Source organism: Macaca nemestrina, chromosome 12 (genome assembly GCF_043159975.1).
Source record: "Macaca nemestrina isolate mMacNem1 chromosome 12, mMacNem.hap1, whole genome shotgun sequence".
Lineage (NCBI taxonomy): Eukaryota > Metazoa > Chordata > Mammalia > Primates > Cercopithecidae > Macaca > Macaca nemestrina.
The window spans coordinates 48,743,671-48,763,988 of NC_092136.1; the positions used below are offsets into that span (position 1 = coordinate 48,743,671).

The 20,318-nt window shown below is 45.4% G+C and overlaps 1 protein-coding gene across 14 annotated transcripts in view; it reads left to right on the forward strand.

The window, feature by feature from the left end:
- The window catches only part of LOC105486946 (pleckstrin homology domain containing A7), a 243,839-nt gene that overhangs the window by 37,549 nt on the left and 185,972 nt on the right, over positions 1–20,318 (forward strand). Inside the window, exon 1 of one of the 14 annotated variants that reach the window (XM_011750130.2) lies at positions 6,175–10,189. The exons of the other annotated variants lie outside the window; for them this stretch is intronic. Coding sequence (XP_011748432.1) covers positions 10,140–10,189 — 50 coding nt within the window. The 5' untranslated portion in view covers positions 6,175–10,139. Of the gene's footprint in view, positions 1–6,174; positions 10,190–20,318 lie in introns of those variants that run through there. 14 annotated transcript variants of the gene reach the window in all.

Genomic DNA, 20,318 nt, shown 5'->3' on the forward strand with positions numbered 1-20,318 from the left:
GTTTACCCATCTGCAAGATTAGTAGTGAGAGGGATAGGGATGCCCTGGCTGAGGTGCACTGGGGGATCTCAGGTCTTGACTTGGACCGTGTGGTGGTAGGAAGAAACAGATAGCTGTGTGTGCTGTGTCCTGGAGTGTAACTGCACACTGCCAGGTGCCCAACTTGAATGGCTGGCATGCAAGCATACGTGTATACATCCATTCAGCAATTATTTATTGAGTGCCTAGCACGGCACATGAGCTAGGCTTATGGTAGTGAGCTAAGCAGGCATGATCCCCCACTTTGGGTCTGGCTTTGAAAGTAAATGTCATGTGAGACCGAAAAAAATGACAGGAAGACATCTGAACCACACTAATTAAACAGTTTGTTCCATACCTTGGTTGTGCCACTAGAAGGAAAGCATTACTTCTCTTTGCAGAGGTGTGGTCTTACAGAGGAAGGTCTGGGACAGATCTTGCCTAGAGGGCTGGGGATTTTAGATAGCAGCTAGTCCAACCCCCTTCATAAGAGGGAAGTTAAATGGGGCCTCACAGAAGTTGGGGAAATTCCTTCAAGTTGTACAGCATATTGCTATGTCTCTGTGCTTGTTAGCATTCTGGCCCCATACCACACTGGCTCTGCTCTGTGGCTGAGCCAGCCTTTCTAGCCTGTTTTCTCCCCTTGAGTGAGGGAAGTGGGGAGCTGGAGGAAACAAGGGGAATAGGGTAGACTATTAGAAATTGAATAAGAAAACCATTTTAAATAGGGCAAACCACAGAGGAACACTCTCCCTTCTTCTGTGGGCTAGTGAGGCCCCCACATCAGAATTTCAAAGAGACATTGCATGGCCTCTGATCTTTGCCAATTTCCCAAAGTTCATAGCTTACTCCCAGGCCTTATTTCTGAAGGCCCAGGTGGTGGGGACCAAGATGTCACTCACTCTAGAATGCCAAATACCCTGAGAAATTCCAGAGGCTTTCTTTTTGAGCCTTGGGGCTCTGGCCAAATAGCTCCTGGTATGGTTGCAGCCTCAGATCCATTGATGAGTACCTATGCCTGGCAAGGGCTGGGCCAAAAGGGGCCAGAGGGATGCAGATCATTCATGAATGCAGCCCCTTCCTGAGGTGGGGGCCAGCTGGCCCAGAAACAGCTATGCTGAGCCTCTGAATAATATGAGTCCTAGAATGGAGACCCACACACACTACTTTGCTAGCTGAGAGAAGAACGTGATTGTGGCTGGAAATGTTAAAGGTGGCAAAATTGGGGCTTTACTTCAAGCATTTAAAAAAGTTATAAAGTTATTTATATTCACTGTTGTAAATTTAGACAAAGCAGACAAGTAACAAGAAGAAAATAAAAATCCCATGTAATCCTATCACCCAGAGATAATCCCTGTTAACATTTTGTTGTCTATCTCTGTGTATCTATGTATTTATATGTGTGTTTTAACAAAAATGAGATAATATATAATTTTGTATTTTCTCACTTAACTATGTAGTTATCTCTCTTGGAATCCATTGGGGATTGGTTCCAGGAGCCCTCACAGATAGCAAAATCAGTGGATGCTCAAGTTTCTTACGGTGGGCCTCCATATCCATGGGTTATCTGACATGGAACCCATGGATATGGAGAGCCGACTGTGTATTTGAAAAAATGTATGTGCCCTTAATTTATGTTTATCTCATAAGTTTTAGTGACTGTATATGATTTCATTATACAGTTGAATTATGATTTACTTAGCCAGTAATGGATAAGATTTTTTGGAGTTGTTTTCCAAAAGGGAGTATCTTTACTATGGTAACTGATCACAAAATAAATAGATGCTTATGTTGAATTTTTAAAAAAGCCAATCTCAAAAGATTATATAGTATATTATTTCATTTATAAAAAATTCTTGAAATGACAAAATTATAGTAATGGAGAACAGATCAGCGGAAGACTTAGAAGAGGGTAAATTTCTTTGAAGTGGTGGAACCGTCCTGTGTCCTGATTTTGGTGGTGCACACATGAATGTATGCATGTGATAAAATGTCATAGAACTGTACATATATACATAGTATATATAAAAACCTGTGAAATCTCTGTGAGGTCTGTAGCTTAGTTAATAGTATTACCATGTCACTTTTTCTGTTTTTGACAATTGCGCTATGGTAATATAACATGTTATCACTGAGGGAAGCTGGCTGATGGGTACACAAGAATTCTCTGAACAATTTGTTTTGTTTGTTTTTTGGAGGCAGGCTCTCCCTTTGTCACCTGGGCTGGAGTGTAGTGGCACAATCATGGCTTGCTGCAGCCTCGACCTCCCTGGGCTCAGGTAATCCTCCCACCTGAGAATCTTACCCACATGGCTGGGATGACAGGCGTGCGCCACCACATCTGGCTTGAACTATTTTTAAATTTTTAAGTGAGTCTTAAATTTTCTTTGAGTAGAAAGTTTAAAACAAATAAAACTGTGCTTGTTGAGTAACATTGACACTGCAAAAAGTATGTGATGATAAAGAAGAACCCTTTGGTGGAAGGTGGGAGAGCGGTCATGCAGGCTCAAGACAACAGCAGGAATGTCCCAGGGGTGTCCAAGAGTGACCTGGACTGGGCTGGTCCACAGGGAGGAAGTGGGTGATGTGGTAGGAGCGGATAGTCACCCAGATTGAGTAGGGCCTTTCATGTTTGATACTCTCAGTGGATGGGGAGGAAAACTCCGGAGGGAGACTCAGGTTGGAGGGCAGAGTGGTGACAGGGAAGGGCATGGACTTTGAGGGCAGACAGGGTGGGCTTAAAGCACAGGGCCCATCATGGGAAGCAGCTGCTCAGTCTAAGTCCCTGTCCCTCACTGATCCCCAGGCCTCACCTGCAATTGAATGAGAATCTTGAGGTTGGTCCCTGGCAGTATTTTCCTTTAAGCCCCTAAGTGATTTTAATGTGCAGCCAGGGTTGAGAACCATGTGGTTAGACTCTTTCACACCGTGATTCAGCACAGTGCATGGCCTTTAAAAGGGCCATGAGTTTGAGAAGTGGGAGCCTGTTTGGAAAGGGAAGGAGGCAGGTGGTCGGGAAGCCTTGGGCACTGGATGGAGGAGTTCTGTCTGATTCTCGGAGTAATGAGGAGTATTGTAAGCTTTTGAACAAGGAGTTGACATGGTGGGAAACAGTTTGAGGGTGATTCTTCTGGCCATGGTTTGTTTAAAGTGTAGAGTGGTGGAAGGAGAGAGGGGGAGGATACCTCATTTTTCTAGAAAGTTTACCCATCCAAGAGAAACTTCTCACCTCTGTTGCCATCAGGGGAGAGTTTGAGGCAGTTGCATGGTAGGTGTGAAGGCGGTCGATCTGGGAGCCCTGTGCGGTGGTTCCTGCCAAGTCTGATGTCTTTGTGTTGGTGGCCCTTTAGTTGGGATTCTGGCTCCCACATCACCTCTTTACCATGTGCAGGGCATGATTTGAACAGTGCGGTGATGGCTTTCTAGTGGCCCGTGTTCTTGCCCATCTGGAGGGAAGAAGGGGCTGGAAGGCACTGTAAGAGGGCTGATCTGGGGCTTGGCAAGTGCCTGGTGGGATCAGAGGGAGACCATAAAGTACCTAAAAGTACACATCCAGGCACTTTTTGGGTCATATAGTGCTTTCCAACGTGGGCCACCCAGTCTTCACAATAAGCCTGTAAGGCAGATGGGCCAGAAATGGAGAAAAAGGGAAACAGAAGGTCTTTGATTCAAGGAAGGAGCAAGCAAGAGTCAAGCCTCTCTCTTTTGACTATTAGTCCACTTTCTTTTTTAAAAACCACCTAGGTCCACGGATTTTTCTGGAGGCCTGGGGGCTTATGCCTCTTTAGGAAACACTTTGTTTTATTATGGCAAAGTGTATGGTTACTGGCCAGAGGTGTCTGGTTTTTTAAGCATTTATGAAAATCCAGCTACTGAGTCACAGCACATGTATAATTGTATTGGTGAGTTAACGGCTATTTATGTTCGGAGGTGTTTGGAAAACAAGGAGGCAAGATTTTAAAATATGTTTTGACCAGGCGCAGTGGCTCACACCTGTAATCCTAGCACTTTGGGAGGCTGAGGCAGGAGGATTGTTTGAGCTCAGGAGTTTAAGACCAGCCTGGACAACATGACAAAACCCCATCTGTACAAAAAATACAAAAATTAGCTGAGCGCGGTGGTGTGTGCTTGTAGTCCCAGCTACTTGGGAGGCTGAGGTGGAGGATCAGTTGAGCCTGGGAGGTTGAAGCTGCAGTGAGTTAGGATCATGCCACTGCACTCCAGCCTGGGAGACAGCGTGAGACCCTGTCTCAAAAACTTAAAATAAATTTGCTGGACATGGTGGCTCATGCCTGTAATCCTGGCCCTTTGGGAGGCCGAAGGGGGTGGATCGCTTGAGGCCAGGAGTTTAAGACATCCTGGCCAACATGACAAAACCCCGTCTCTAATAAAAATACAAAAATTAGCCAGGTGTGGTGACACATGCCTGTAATCATAGCTACTTGGGAGACTGAGGCATGAGAATCGCTTGAACCCAGGAGGCAGAGGTTGCAGTAAGCTGAGATGGTGCCACTGTACTGCAGCCTAGAGGACAGAGTGAGACCCTGTCTCAATAAAAAAGAAAAAAAGAGGAAAATGATAAGAGTCCTTAATGACATCTGTGAAAATATCCGTTGACCTAAAAATAAAAAAAGATATTTAAAAAAACTATAAAAGAAAAAAATAAAAATAGAATAAAAATGTTTTTCTCTGTATTTGTACCCAGATAATACTTCAAATATGTATCTCCTGCCCTGGCCTTTCTTGGGTTCCAGAGAAACATTTAACAAAACCCCAAATACTCAACTGAACTTGGATATGTCCCTGGCACCTGTGTGGTAATAGGAATAGTGGTTGTGGTCGTAATAACAGCTTACATTGTTGAGTGTATCCTACAGTTCAGCACTTGGAACTCACCTAACCTGGAATGGTTGCTGAAGAGATTAAATATTTGTATTTCAGAAACCAAACCAAACAAAAAACTTTTGCCACTCATTAGCTAAATTAGTCATGATACCTCTGTACAGTGGATTATTATGCATCTATTAAAAATGGTGCTGTGAAATATTAACTAAGGACATGGAAACTGTTCCCCGTACATTAGTAGATAAAAGAAAATTATGAAACAGGCTGACATTTGGAGGTTCTCAATGAATGTTTCAATCCACTTACATACAAAGCTATATTATCACTCTCCTCCTTTTATTGGTGAAGAAATTGACTTGTGTAAAGGTCATGCAGAATTTTAGATCTGGGTCTTTTGAATTAAGACTGAAGGGCTTTCTTTATGATACTCATCTGTTTCTGTCTGTTAAAAACACAGTAAGATGTTCTGTAATCAAGGACTCATTACTATGTTCAGATCAGAAAAGTCCGGGAGACCTTATTTGACACCCACATTGCTTTGTTTGCATAGCTCTTTACAGTTGATAAAGCACTTTAAAGCATATATAACTTTTTCTGATTTTAAAAGATGACATATTTATTGTATAATTAGGAAGGCAGAGAAAAGCCCCAAGAAGGAAAAAATATTCATAATCCTGTAGGTTTAATTACTATTAACATTTGTTTTTTCCTGTCTTTTCTCATTGCAAATATAAATTTTATAAAGTTGGGATCATGTTGTACATATAATTTTGATTCTTGCTTCCTTAACTAATCTGTTAATTGTTTTTCTACAATGTGATTTCCAGTTGCTGCACAGTATCTAGTTTTTTTGTTTGTTTGTTTTGTTTTTGAGACAGAGTCTCACTTTATTGCCCAGGCTGGAGTGCAGTGGCACGATGTTGGCTCACTGCAACCTCTGCCTCCTAGATTCAAGCAATTCTGCTGTTTCAGCCTCCTGAGTAGCTGGGACTATAGATGCGTGCCACCACGCCTGGCTGTTTTTTTTTTTGTATTTTTAGTAGAGACAGTGTTTCACCATGTTAGCCAGGATGGTCTCGATCTCCTGATCTCCCAAAGTGTTGGGATTACAGGTGTGAGTCACCATGTCCAGCAAGTATCTGATTTTTATAATTGATCCTCAGTTGTTGGACATTAGGTTTCCAGTTTTTTTCTTTATTATGAACAATGCTGTCATAAACACCCTTGTCTTTATAACCATCTCCGGTTGTTTGTTTCAAGATAAATTAAAAAAAAAAATATATATATACATCTTTACCTTTTGAGACAAGGTCTCATTCTGTTGCCCAGGCTGGAGTGCAGTGGTGCAAGTACGGCTCACTGCAGCCTAGACCTCCTGGGCTCAAGCGATCTTCCTGCCTCAACCTCCCTAGTATCTGGGACTACAGGCACACACCACCACATCTGTTTTTTTTTTTTTTTTAAATTTTTTACAGAGACAAGGTCTCACTTTGTTGCACAGGCTGGTCTTGAACTCCTGGACTGAAGCAATTCTCCCTGCCTCAGCCTTCCAAAGTGCTGGTATTACAGGAGTGAGCCACTGTGCTCAGCTTACATTTTCTCTTTTGATCCTTAAAATAACACCATGAAGCTGGTAGGGAGGATTATTATCCCCATTATACAGGTTGGAAACTGAGGCTTGTAGAAGTTGCCATTTGCTCAATATAAGAAATGACTTTGGAGTGAGAAAGGGAATTGCTTTACTCCAGTGAGTCTGGGGAAGTGGAGTAGGAGGTAGGTTCAGATTCATCTGTTTTGTTGTATTATCAAAGTTCTGAGAAAACCCCTTTCTGTAACCTCTACCAATGTCCTGGGTCTGTCCTCTGTCCCCACATAGAACAAGTTTTCACCTTTTAAGTGTTTGAAGAGGCTCCCACGTGGCCCTATGTGTTTTCCTTTCCAAGTTAAATCATCCTTGTTCCCTCATGAAACATGGCTTTTAGTTTACTTGTTGTCTTTGACATCACTCTGGGCATATTCCCCTTTAGCTGTAATCCTCTTATAGTGTATGTACTAGTAAGCTCTTCATGTGGAAGTGACAGGAACCCAACTCAAACTAGCTTCAAGAGAAAAGGAAAGCTATTGGCATCAGTACCTGGGAACTCCCAGTGTAATCCTGACCTGGCCTTGGTGCTGTTGGACTCTGGTGCTCAAAGGGCATTTTGGGGGCCCTGCTTTCTCCATCTTTCAAGTCTGCTAACCCTTTTGTCAAGGAAGAGAAATGCTCATTCTCCCAGGAGCTATACATCTCTTCTTAGGGGAGATTATGATCCCTACTTGGAACATGGGCCTGTCCTAGGGGTAGAGCGTGGTGGCTGACAGTTGCAGCATGATGACGTGGGAGGTGTGACTTCTGCCAGTGAAGTGATGCATATCAGCAACACATGTCCATCATATTGCAACATGTAGAATTGGTGACCGGCCAGCTCAGAATAGCATGGGACCATCATCTGTCTTTTCCTCAATATCATACTTTAATTAATTCAACCTAAAATCAAAATAGGTTCCCTATTAAGATGTAATCATATACATCAAGCGCTGCTGCTCAGCCTCTTTTTTTCCTCTTAAACTGTTGATCTCAAATTTAGGTCTTTAAGCTTATCCCTGTTAGATTCCATATGGCTGTATTGGGTCCAGAGAATTAGCTTGTTAAGATCTTTTAGCTCTAATTCTGTCATCTGACTTCCTGCTTCTCCCTCATAGCTCAAGCACTCTGCAGTCAGATGGTATGATGCAGCTGACATTTGGGAGTGGTAGGGATGGGAGATGGCAAAGTGAGACAGCTCCAGGCAGTCAGTTGCATCAAAAGAGCCAGAATATTCTCTGACCTCCTCCCCTACACCTTAAAACCCCTTCAGTTTCCTTTGCATGGCCCGTAAGTTCAGCCTTCTGGGTTCATGTTATATTAAAGGTCACCAGGAAGGACATCACACATTCTGCTTTTTTACTGAGGCCCTAAATGGACTTAAGTAGGAAGGACCTAGGTTAGACATTAAGAATTTCTTGGCATAGGTGGGTATGGGGGCATATTAGAGAAAGCAGTAGTAGATCTGTTTCTGGAGGCTGTCAGGCACTAGCATGTTCCTGAGAAGTCTGCAGTGTATAGAGTGTCAAGCAGGGCATGGGAAATCCCTATAAGCCTTGTTGAGTTTGCAGGCCTATCATGCCAGCCATTGCATGCAAGCGCTCTTGGTTGTGGGGGAGTCATGGGTGTGCTGGATGGCTTTAGCCTCCATTGCTCTATTGAAGACTCCAAATTGTGTTGTTCAGCTGCAAAAATTGTTTTTTTCCATTATAAGCAAGGAACACAAAGCGGCTCTTCAAGGAGGGTGTGCAGGCATGCAATTCTGGCAGTACGTTGCCTTAATCTGATGTGGCATGGGGTGAACCACCCCAGATGACCTGGCAGAAACAGAGTTGGACAACAGCATCCAGAGGACCCCTGGAGGACAGAGGGCAGTGCGGGGAGCCTTGCCCTGGAAGGACCTGAGCCCACGGACATGGCCAGGAGGAGGCCTGATCTTAGCGCTGGCTTGCCCATGAGTTGAGCAGAAGTAGAGCTGGAGAGCAGCCTTTTCCATGTGACCCACTGTGGAGCCTTGTGTGTGCTGTGCATGGGTCTCTGTGTCCAGAACTGAGTCTGCAGCAGTTTCCCTTGTGGTTGTTTGGGAGGAGAGGGAGGCAGATCTCTACTGATGAGTGTCAGCAGGTGTGTGAGGCATCCTCACTTCAAGCTGCATTTGCCACACCCTCAGGATCTTGGCAACTGTCCTTTGACATCTAGATGATTTCCTGTGGGTAGAGCCCATTAGCACTCTATTCCCTCTGCCTGCTCTAGATCTCAGTTGGGGTTTTGGCTTGGGCTAAGTGGGGTTCTATCTATTCTCCTTCTCCTTCTTCTTTCCCTCATTCTCTCCAGGCTTCCTCCTCTCTTTCCTATATGCCCTGAGCCCCTCCTTCCATGCCAAGGAAGGATGGGAGATAGTCAGACAGGAAGTGACTTCCTTATCTTTAGACAGGTACCTCTTTCTGTGCAATTAGTCTAAAGAAAGGTCTGAAGTTGGCTGGTGAGGGGTGGGGTGAGGCAGCAAGCTGGCAAGTGTGTGTGTCAAATGGGGGTGCCTGAATCACTCTGGTGCCTGGAGAGCATAAAACAGGTGCTTGTGTGGGGCTTGTTCTGGGCTCCTGGCCTATCCGTCAGAGAAAGCTGGTTTGGAGTGCTCCTGAGTGTTGAGGAAGGGGAGCTGATGGAGGGACGCAAAGCAGGGGTGATGGAGTGGGGGCTGTTCTCTCCTGGACTTAGGGTGCTGTGAGGCCCAGGACTCTCTGGCAGGAGGTGACTTGTGCCTATACTGTGGCTTGTGAGGGGTGGGCCCCAAGAATGGAGGGCCTCATGGCATTAAGCAGAGCTGTTTTCTCCCCTCACCTTCCCCTGCGTGGCAGAGACACAGCATGACCAGCACTGCCTAGAGCTACCCAGCCCAAGGTCAATTCAAATCACCTAGATTTTTGCTTATTTTGCTATAAGAGAACAGAAGCCAACTTGGGGAAATCCTGTGTTGGCTGACTGGTAGGGAGTGGGATTAGTTGGGGTTTGCCCTAATGGAATGGTTTCTGCACTATTCTAGACGTTGCTGGAGAAATTATATTTTAATGGGAACGTTCATTTCTAAACTTTAGCAAAGCCACAGAAGTGTTTGCCAGTTAATAATGTACTTGATGAGTTGTTGAGCTGAAATTTAACAGCCAGTTTAAAAAACAAGATAGGGAATTTTAAAAAATAGGACATCGAGAGCATGTGTGTCTTAGAATGCTTTCTGTGTTTCTGTTGGAATCAGTGATTTTGTGCTGACTGAGAGAGTTTGAAGGGCCCCGTGTCTTCAGTGGCCTTTCCGGGAGGCCCTAATGCTTGGCTCCTTGTTCCTGAAAAGTAGTTTAATGTGTAGCCCATTTGTAGATAAACCAGGAAGCCATTTCGCCACTTCATGAAGCCACAAGGCTGGGGCAGCTCTTCTTGCTGTGAGATAGCCAAAGAAGGTGGCGGCAGTAGAAAAGGGGGCCTGAATTCAGGCAGGCTTCAGTCGGAGGAGAGCAATAAAACCTTCGTGGCCAGAGCAGGGGTGGGGCTGATTGAAGGAATAAAGCAGGGAATGGAGTTTCTGCTCTGATATCTGAGATGACAAAGTCCTGCAGAGTTTGCTTTGGAAAAGACAAAAGGTTGGAAAAAAAAAGTCTGAATGGAAAATTTAAGGAAACGGAACCCAGAGCTCCACTTGGATTCTCAGTGGTATGTGTTACTGCAGATTGGTACCTCTTGTTAGAGGCCTTGGATCTCAGTTAAGCCCCCTCCGCTTTAGCTCCCAGTTTTACTTGTGCACCTTGGCTAGTGACTCCAGATGCCCTTGAGCCTTGCTTGCTCTTCCCAGTGCCCTAGTGGGCTTCTGGTTCACAGTGTGGCTCCTGGAAATGAGCTCCACAGGGTGGACTTTCTGCCTGATTGATATCTTCATCCCTCAAGGTGTGTCACACTGGTGGTTGCCTGGTACATGTTTGTGGGATACATGGGGTGTTTCTTGTAACTGTGAGCAGCTGGACACACACACACACACACACACACACACATACAACCATGCCTCCAGTCCTGCATCTGTCCTCACTCTCTCTACCTCTATCCAGGGTTTTCCTTCTCCTGTGTCTTGTGCATGTGTTTGTTTGTTCGTTTGTTTTAGATGGAGTCTTGCTCTGTCGCCCAGGCTGGAGTGCAAGGGTGCAATCTCGGCTCACTGCAACCTCCACCTCCTGGGTTCAAGCGATTCTCCTGCCTCAGCCTCCCAAGTAACTGGAACTATAGGCATGCACCACCACTCCTGGGTAATTTTTGTATTTTTGGTAGAGATGGGATTTTACTGTGTTGGCCAGGCTGGTCTCGAACTCCCAACCTCAGGTGATCTGCGTGCCTTGGCCTCCGAAAGTGCTGGGATTACAGGTGTGAGCCACCGCACCTGGCCCTTCCTACCTGTTTTATTAAAAGAGTTGGAATGTGCTGGGCAGGCAGTGCACTGAGTGCATTTATCTGGACTCTCATTTACTCCTTACAGCCACTCACTGACAGAGATGCTTAGTATTATGTTGCCATTTTATAGGTGAGAAAATCGAGGCCAAAAGAAATGGACTAATTTGCCTCAGAAGTTAATGGGGTTGCCACTGCTTACCCACAGGTACCTCTGATTCCAAAGATGAGCTTTTCACTTCTCAGCTACAGACCTCCCTTTTCTGGGCTTTGGGCTGGAATAGGGTGGGTGTCTCAGGGAGAAGAAAAAACACTGCCCATTCTCCCCTCCCCTTGCATCTCTGTCTGCAGATGCATGTCTCTCACTTCCCCCAGGAGTAGGAGAGCCCAAAGGTGAGTTGGCAATAGAGAAGTGTCAGGCACTAAGGGGATTAGGATGGTGGGTTTTGTGAGTTATTTCCCCCAGATATCTTTATCATTGCCGTTGGTATAATATGTTAAAATTAGGAGGGAAAAAACAGCAACAAAGGAGGAATTGGTCTAAGATAGGGGTCTTCAAACCTTCTTCTCTCTGTTTTTTTTGTTTTTTTTTTTTGAGACAGGGTCTCGCTCTGTTACCCAGGCTAGAGTGCAGTGGTGCGATCTTGACTCACTGCAACCTCTGCCTCCCAGGTTCAAGTGATTCTCGTGTCTCAGTCTCCCGGGTAGCTGGGACTATAGGCACATGCTACCACACCTGGCTTATGTTTTTTGTTGTTGTCGTTGTTGTATATTTTGCAGAGATGGGGTTTCGCCACGTTGGCCAGGCTGGTCTCAAACTCCTGACCTCAAGTGATTTGCCCGCCTTGAATACCCAAAGTGCTGGAATTACAGGCATGAGCCACCATGTCTGGCCCAAACCTTTTTGTTTTTTTTCTAAATCATGTATATCCCATTAATAAATGAGCATTTGCCCCAACACATGTATGCTTATTTATAAATTATATACATACCTGCTGTGCTAATGTACCTATAAGACACATACAATTGTAAAAGGATGGCATAAAAATAAACCTGAATAGATGTTCTACTGTTTTCTTCTAGAACTGCAGTGGGTCATCTTGAGCACCTCAGGATTGAGTGCTGTGCACTTTGGAGACCCTGATGTCCCCCAGTATCTAAGGAATGCTCTATTACTTTAGCCCAGAGCCCTGTAAGAGAGCATGTACCTGGCTGGGTCCTCCAATTTCAGGTACTCTGATTTTCAGAAGCAGGAAAGGCCCTGGCCAGCCAGCCCTCATGCTTTTTGCCTGGAGTTTTACCAAGCGGAATGAATCCCAGAGTGAAACACTCCTAGTTGCTTCTCTGGTTGCAGTCCTTTGCTGTTACCCCAGAGCCCCTCAGGCAGTCCCAAGAGTGTGCAGACATCCTGGAGTATGAGGGAAAGGCTGTTTCCTGGGCTTGGGTACAGCTCAAGGATTGGTGAGGATGTGGAGAAATTGGAACTCTTGTGTGTTGTGCATTGCTGGTGGGAATGTAAAATAGTGCAGCTGCCCTGCTTTGGTGGTTCCTCAAAAATCTAAACAGCATTACCCTGTGATCCAGCCATTTCACTTCTAGGTATGTACCCAGAGGAATTGAAAGCAGGAGCTCAAACAGATATTTGTACACTTAGGTTCATTGGAGCATTATTCATGATAGCCAACAGGTGAAAAGAACTCAAGTTTCCATCAACAGATGAATGGATCAACAAAATGTGATATATACATACAACTGAATATTACTGAGCCCTGAAGAGGAAGGAAATTTTGACACATGCCACAACACAGGAACTTCAAAGACATAATGCAGAGTAAAATAAGCCAATTACCAAAGACAAATTCTATGATCCCACTTATATGAGATACCTAGAGTAGTCAAATACATAGAAACAGAAAGTAGATTAGAGGTTTCTAGGGCCTGAGGGAAGGGAGAAATGGGAGGTTGTTGATAACTAATAGTGCTTCTGTTTGAGGTGGTGACAAAGTTTTACGAACATAGTGTCGATGATTGCACAACATTGTGAATGTAATAAAGTAAGAAAAAAACCTTAAACATAAAAGCAACGAGAGGTGGCTGGGGGCAGGGTTGGAGAGACAGGTAGTTAATTCTTTTGTCCAAATGCAGTGCACCTACTGATCAGATGCCAGGCTGTCCCTATCCTTTTGGACACCTGCTGCCAGATGAGGGCTGCTAGAATGGGACACTTGTGGCCACACCCTGGCCATTCTGACTGGCTGTACAAGTAGCTCTCCCGGCTCCCCAGGGGACATGTTCATCAAGATTTAGGCCACAAAGTAGGGCCGTTTGTTCCCCCTCTTGCCCCTGTCCCCAGTCAGCTGACGACAGCTCCAGTGTTGCAACCCAGCACGCCAGGATGGAGGACACACCTCCCTGGTGCTCTGTTGTCAGGGCTCTCTGATTTGCAGAAACAGGTAATAGTTTTTGTCTAAGGTTTGGAATCATGAAGTAGGGCAAGACAGGTTTCTTTGGAGTTAAATTTAGGGCTTAGAATCCAGGGGGTGGCTGAGTAAAGCTGTATTTAACTCCTACTCCACCCTCAAAAAAGAAAAAAAAAAGTCCTAAATTAAGCAAGGTACAAGGAACCTGCAGCTACCTCAACCAAATTGGAACACATACCTCTAAAAATAAAAGATGCTGAAGTCAAGAAAATACCAAATATGGTTATCGGTCAGGCGCTTGGTTCTCTGCTTTTCTAATGTCACCACCCCTGTCCCAGTCCTGGTGCTGCACAGAAGTGTCCTGGCCCTCATCTAGGAGGACTGCACTGTGTACAAGGCCTTGTCATTCCGTGATACATCCTGGGTCAAGGAGTGGAAGGCCACCTAGTCTACAGATGAGGAGGCTGAATCCAGAGGGTTGCAGTGGCTGCCTTGCTCCTCATCACTCTGATTGTCTTGCAGTGGGAGGAACAAGTATGCATTTGCTTCTCGTGTATCTTTAACTCAGAGCTCCACTCAGTGCCATCTAGTTCCCAAGGCACTAGTAGCAAGTCCCCATATCTTGAGCATTTCGATTTTCTTTTTGTTGTTGTTGTTGCTTCTGGGAGATGTGGGTGCATGAGACATTCTTAGAAACACAAGTTCAAGGGAGGCTGCCCAAGGCCCACATCAAGGTGCTTGTGGGCCGGGCGCAGTGGCTCATGCCTGTAATCCCAGCACTTTCGGAGGCTAAGGCGGGTGGATCACTTGAGGTCAGGAGTTCAAGACCAGCCTGGCCAATATGATGAAACCCCATCTTCACTAAAAATATAAAAAATTAGCTGGGCATGGTGGTATGCACCTGTAATCCCAGCTACTCGGCAGGCTAAGGCAGGAGATTCGTTTGAACCCAGGAGATAGAGGTTGCAGTGAGCTGAGATCACACTGCTGCACTCCAGCCTGGGCAGTGGTGTGAGACTGTATCCAAAAATAAGGTGCTTGTGGCTACAGGCAGAACTTGAGTTCTCAGGGAGTGAGGACTTAAGGTTGTTTGGGGGAGTGAGTGTTGCACAGCGAAGATAATAACCACGGTGGAAAGATATTGGGCACTTACTGCTCATTGACCTGTCCCCAAGAGTCTTTTTACAGAAGTGATCTCACAACAGCTCCATCAGGTGGACACTGTGATAATGCCCATTCAGAGTGAGAAAACATAGGCTAATTAGTCCCCTCATGGCCACACAGCCAGCAAGAGGCAAAGATGGGATTGGAATCCAGGCAGTCTGTCTCTAGCACTTGGCCACCATGTACATCAGTCATTTATGCCAAAGCCACAGGCTGCCTTCTCATCTGAAGCACAGGGCACTGTTTTAGGAAAAAGGATCGATTAATGGTTGCCTTGCTTCCCCCCATTTCCTCCCTTCTGAAGTGGGGTGAGATCAGCTTGATTTTGCAATGTAGGCTCCTGCTTTATACCTCGTGCATTGTGGTCAGGCCCAACAGGACATATTTGTCATGCACCTACTATGTGCCAGGCCCTTCCATAGGTGTTTTACTCATGTTATCTCACAGCAGCCAATGAGGCAGGTGGTACTGATCCCAATTTACAGGTGAGAAAACTGAAGCACAGAGAGGTGAAAGACTTGTCTAAGTTAAATCATGAATTAATGGCAGAACCTGAATTTCATCTCAGGACCATCTGACTCAAAAGTCCATGGCCTTTTCACCCTCTCCCAGGAAGATGCCATGGGGCTGCTGTGACCTTCCACACGCCGGGCCCTGCCAGAATCCTGTCTTGCAGTTTGATGATGCCGGGGTGTGTCTGAGGACCAAGGCTGAAACAACTCCGTCCCCTTCTGGGGATGATACTTCCCAGGGGAGAATAATGGCTCAGGATGTCCCTCTCCAGGCATGGCCAGGGGTGGGTGCAGGGCGGAGGGCCTCTTTTCTGGGCCACTTCTCCGGTTGCCTGTTGCCCGTAATTGTAAACTCTCCGGAGCTCTTGGCTGCCTGGTTGGAAGCTAAGGAAGGCTCATAGCCTTTGAGAGGCCAGGGCGGCTGTGAGAAGCAGGTACTTTTCCCCTCTTTGAGACTTACTCTCCGATGAGCTGAGCATAGCCTGGCGTTAGGACCACCTCAAGGCGCTGGGGCGGGCTTTCCATAGCCCTGCCTGACTGAGTCACCAAGATTCTGTCCTTTCTTCTGGAGCCTTGGTCATCCTAGTGAGTGGCAGAGAAACCAGCTGGGACTGGGGACTGGGGACTGGGGATGGGGACGGGGTGGTTTGGGGACCTCACTGAGGAAACTTCGCTGAATGACCCGAGTTTTCTAAAACTTGAGGGTTTTGTGTTTTGGATTTGGAAAAAAGCTGATAATGAGGAGGAATGTTTCAGAGAATCAAGCTTTTTAGCCAGAGACCCCCTCCTAGGGCACAGGGGCGGTGGCCTTCCTGGAGGGGGGTGGAGGGGGACTTGCTGGCTGGGTCTCTCGTGGAGGAAAGATGGGCAGGGGCTGAGGTGGTGAAAGGAAGCTGGAAGTTTCAGGATGAGCTTGGATTCAAGGAGTTGCGGGTAACTGGAGTGAGAGCTGCTTTTCCAGCCTAGGCCAGCCCCCTGTGTGCTTCAGTGTCCCCATCTGTCTGTTAGGGGTGAAGGTAGGGTCCCTCATGGCAGTGTTCCCGCCCTAAGGCATTGGGAGGCCTCAGCCGTGGGGTGTAGCTGTTACACAGTCGTTGTTGTTTGTTATTTATTATTTAAGCACCTCTCCTGTGGCTGAGCAGGGACCTGGGGGTTGAGTATCACCTTGGGCTGTGGCTCCCCTTTCTCCTCTTTGCCCTGCAGTCACCTGTTTATAGTTAGCACCTACTGTTGCAGGAGACTGTGTGCTGGATACTTCACATGGGAAGGTCACAGATGAGGGAAGGGCCGTCCTAGAACCTCTAGGGCAACCCTTCCCTCATCTGTGACCTTCTGCAGTGCTTGTTTCTGCCAATGGGAGTGGAGGTGGGTGGGGTGTATATGTTCCCTTCTTCCCCTGCCCCCCAACTCAGAGCTCAGGAAACATTTGAGTAAATACAGGGAGAATTTGGAATCTAGATGGCTTATCACATTCCCACTTCCTGGCCCAGCTCAGGCTTCTGGGGCCCATGCCTCCTGCTCTGGGTGCCAGACACTTGGGAACTGTAGCATGTTTCTCCAGGGTGGTGGGACTTGAGGCTGTGTCCTGGCTGTGGAAGCAGGGGAGCTGGTGGGGGTGCCATGCATTCTGGACAAAAGAGAACAGGGTCAGCATTCAGGAGTAAAGGGGGGCCCCTGAAAGGAAGGTGGCTTAAAGTGGAGAGTGAAGCTGGAGCAGAGCAGGGCATGAGAGCCCTGTGGATGTAGAGGCGTGTGTGCACTCACACAGCCTGGGCCGGCGAAAGGAGGGCATAGGAGTGAGGTTGGAGGGGCAGGACCTGCCACTGCACATCTTCTGGTCTGTCAGTAGATCTCTTGCGGGCAGTAGGTTTTAGCTCTGAAAATCCTGCAGCGTTACCTGGGCTCCTTCCGTTTGGCTTGACCTGGGTAGGCAGCCCCTGCCTCCTGGCACCTGGGGGGAAGTAAGTACAGTCCTCCAGGGCTGCTGACGGAAGCCGGCAACGCCCTCTCTGAGCAGGTTTTATGGGAGAGCTTTAGTCAGGAACCACACACTGATAAAGAAGTGTTTTCATTCTCGGGGGCGTTAATTAACACAGATTAGATTTCAACTGAGTGGGCCTTTTGTTGCTCCAGCCTTTCTAATGAAGGTGGTTTCAATACCACTGTGGTTTCAAGGAGCCAATTCAGGTTCATTATTCTCGTCTGTTACTATTATCCTGGGTGTTCAGACCTGATGTTACTTCTTATGACTCTCCTTAGTCCAGTTTTTCAAACTTGATTCGCTACTGGCCTGGCCTCTCACACATCACCGTCATTGGGTGCTGAGCCTGGAAAAAGATAATCCAAGCATGTAGGCACATTTCTTGGCTCTGTGAATTTTATTAAACATTTACAAACATGTTTTCTGCAGTTTTCTGAGGTGATCTGGCACAAACAAGACAGGATTTGAATTATCTTTCCAGTTGTCGTGTTTATTAACAGTTCCATCCATTCCCACTGACTGGATGGAGAGAGATTGAAAGTGAATAGACATGGGAGCTCAATGATGAGAACTCATGAAAGCAAAGAAGGAAACAACAGGCACTGGGGTCTACCTGAGGGGGAGGGCATGGGGAGGGAAGGGAGCAGAAAGATAAGTATTGGGCCCTGGGCCTAATACCTGGGTGATGAAATAATCTGTACAACAACAAACCCATGTGACATGTGTTTATGTATGTAGCAAACCTTCACATGTACCCACAAACCTAAAATAAAAGTTAAAAACAAACAAACAAACAAAAAAATAAAATGACAGTGGTGTCCAAGAAGCTGGGCTAACGTCTGAAAGGGTGCAATGGCAGGTGGCCAGCCAGCAAGTGTAAACAAAAGGAGCTTCCTGGCTTAGGTAGGGCTCTAGGCCTCTTTCCCCCCACCCATCCCAGCATTGACACTTCTGTTTTTGCAGTGGGTACTGCCCATTCTGCTTCTGGGTTAGAGGGTTCATGTTTCTTCTTCTTTTCAGTATTTTTTCCTCTGGTTACATCGGCTATGCAATTGAGCAATTAGCAAAGTAGAAAATAAGTCACCTATAATCCTATCACCTTGGATTATGATAGCTACGATTTTAGCATATTTCCATCTAGATTTTGGGGACATTTAAAATATTATTGAGGTCTTACATTCTCCATATATACATCTGTATATCTTGCACTTGCAGAATAATTATATTTCTTATTGCAGAAAGAATGCATATTAGACTGTGGAATATTTGGGAAATACAGAGGAAAAGCACAGATATGGAAAGTAAAAATTATACTAATTATTCCTCCACCCAGAGTTAATCACTCTTTGTGGCTGTTTGTGTGTCTACACTGCCAGTCTTTCCTTTCTCATGCATATACGCACATTATTCCTCACCACAACTTGGAATCATGCATATGCAGATACTCTTTTTTCTTTTTTTTTTTTTTTTTTTTTTTTTTTTTTTTTTTTTAATTTATTTATTATTATTATACTTTAAGTTGTAGGGTACATGTGCATAACGTGCAGGTTTGTTACATATGTATACTTGTGCCATGTTGCTGTGCTGCACCCATCAACTCGTCATTTACATCAGGTATAACTCCCAATGCAATCCCTCCCCCCTCCCCCCTCCCCATGATAGGCCCCGGTGTGTGATGTTCCCCTTCCTGAGTCCGAGTGATCTCATTGTTCAGTTCCCACCTATGAGTGAGAACATGCGGTGTTTGGTTTTCTGTTCTTGCGATAGTTTGCTAAGAATGATGGATTCCAGCTGCATCCAAGTCCCTACAAAGGACTCAAACTCATCCTTTTTTATGGCTGCATAGTATTCCATGGTGTATATGTGCCACATTTTCTTAATCCAATCTGTCACTGATGGACATTTGGGTTGATTCCAAGTCTTTGCTATTGTGAATAGTGCTGCAATAAACATACGCGTGCATGTGTCTTTATAGCAGCATAATTTATAATCCTTTGGGTATATACCCAGTAATGGGATGGCTGGGTCATACGGTACATCTAGTTCTAGATCCTTGAGGAATCGCCATACTGTTTTCCATAATGGTTGAACCAGTTTACAATCCCACCAACAGTGTAAAAGTGTTCCTATTTCTCCACATCCTCTCCAGCACCTGTTGTTTCCTGACTTTTTAATGATTGCCATTCTAACTGGTGTGAGATGGTATCTCATTGTGGTTTTGATTTGCATTTCTCTGATGGCCAGTGATGATGAGCATTTTTTCATGTGTCTGTTGGCTGTATGAATGTCTTCTTTTGAGAAATGTCTGTTCATGTCCTTTGCCCACTTTTTGATGGGGTTGTTTGTTTTTTTCTTGTAAATTTGTTTGAGTTCTTTGTAGGTTCTGGATATTAGCCCTTTGTCAGATGAGTAGATTGCAAAAATTTTCTCCCATTCTGTAGGTTGCCTGTTCACTCTGATGGTAGTGTCTTTTGCTGTGCAGAAGCTCTTTAGTTTAATGAGATCCCATTTGTCAATTTTGGCTTTTGCTGCCGTTGCTTTTGGTGTTTTTGACATGAAATCTTTGCCCATGCCTATGTCCTGAATGGTACTACCTAGGTTTTCCTCTAGGATTTTTATGGTACTAGGTCTAACATTTAAGTCTCTAATCCATCTTGAATTAATTTTCGTATAAGGAGTAAGGAAAGGATCCAGTTTCAGCTTTCTACTTATGGCTAGCCAATTTTCCCAGCACCATTTATTAAATAGGGAATCCTTTCCCCATTTCTTGTTTCTCTCAGGTTTGTCAAAGATCAAATGGCTGTAGATGTGTGGTATTATTTCTGAGGACTCTGTTCTGTTCCATTGGTCTATATCTCTGTTTTGGTACCAGTACCATGCTGTTTTGGTTACTGTAGCCTTGTAGTATAGTTTGAAGTCAGGTAGCGTGATGCCTCCAGCTTTGTTCTTTTGACTTAGGATTGTCTTGGAGATGCGGGCTCTTTTTTGGTTCCATATGAACTTTAAAGCAGTTTTTTCCAATTCTGTGAAGAAACTCATTGGTAGCTTGATGGGGATGGCATTGAATCTATAAATTACCTTGGGCAGTATGGCCATTTTCACAATATTGATTCTTCCTATCCATGAGCATGGTATGTTCTTCCATTTGTTTGTGTCCTCTTTGATTTCACTGAGCAGTGGTTTGTAGTTCTCCTTGAAGAGGTCCTTTACATCCCTTGTAAGTTGGATTCCTAGGTATTTTATTCTCTTTGAAGCAATTGTGAATGGAAGTTCATTCCTGATTTGGCTCTCTGTTTGTCTGTTACTGGTGTATAAGAATGCTTGTGATT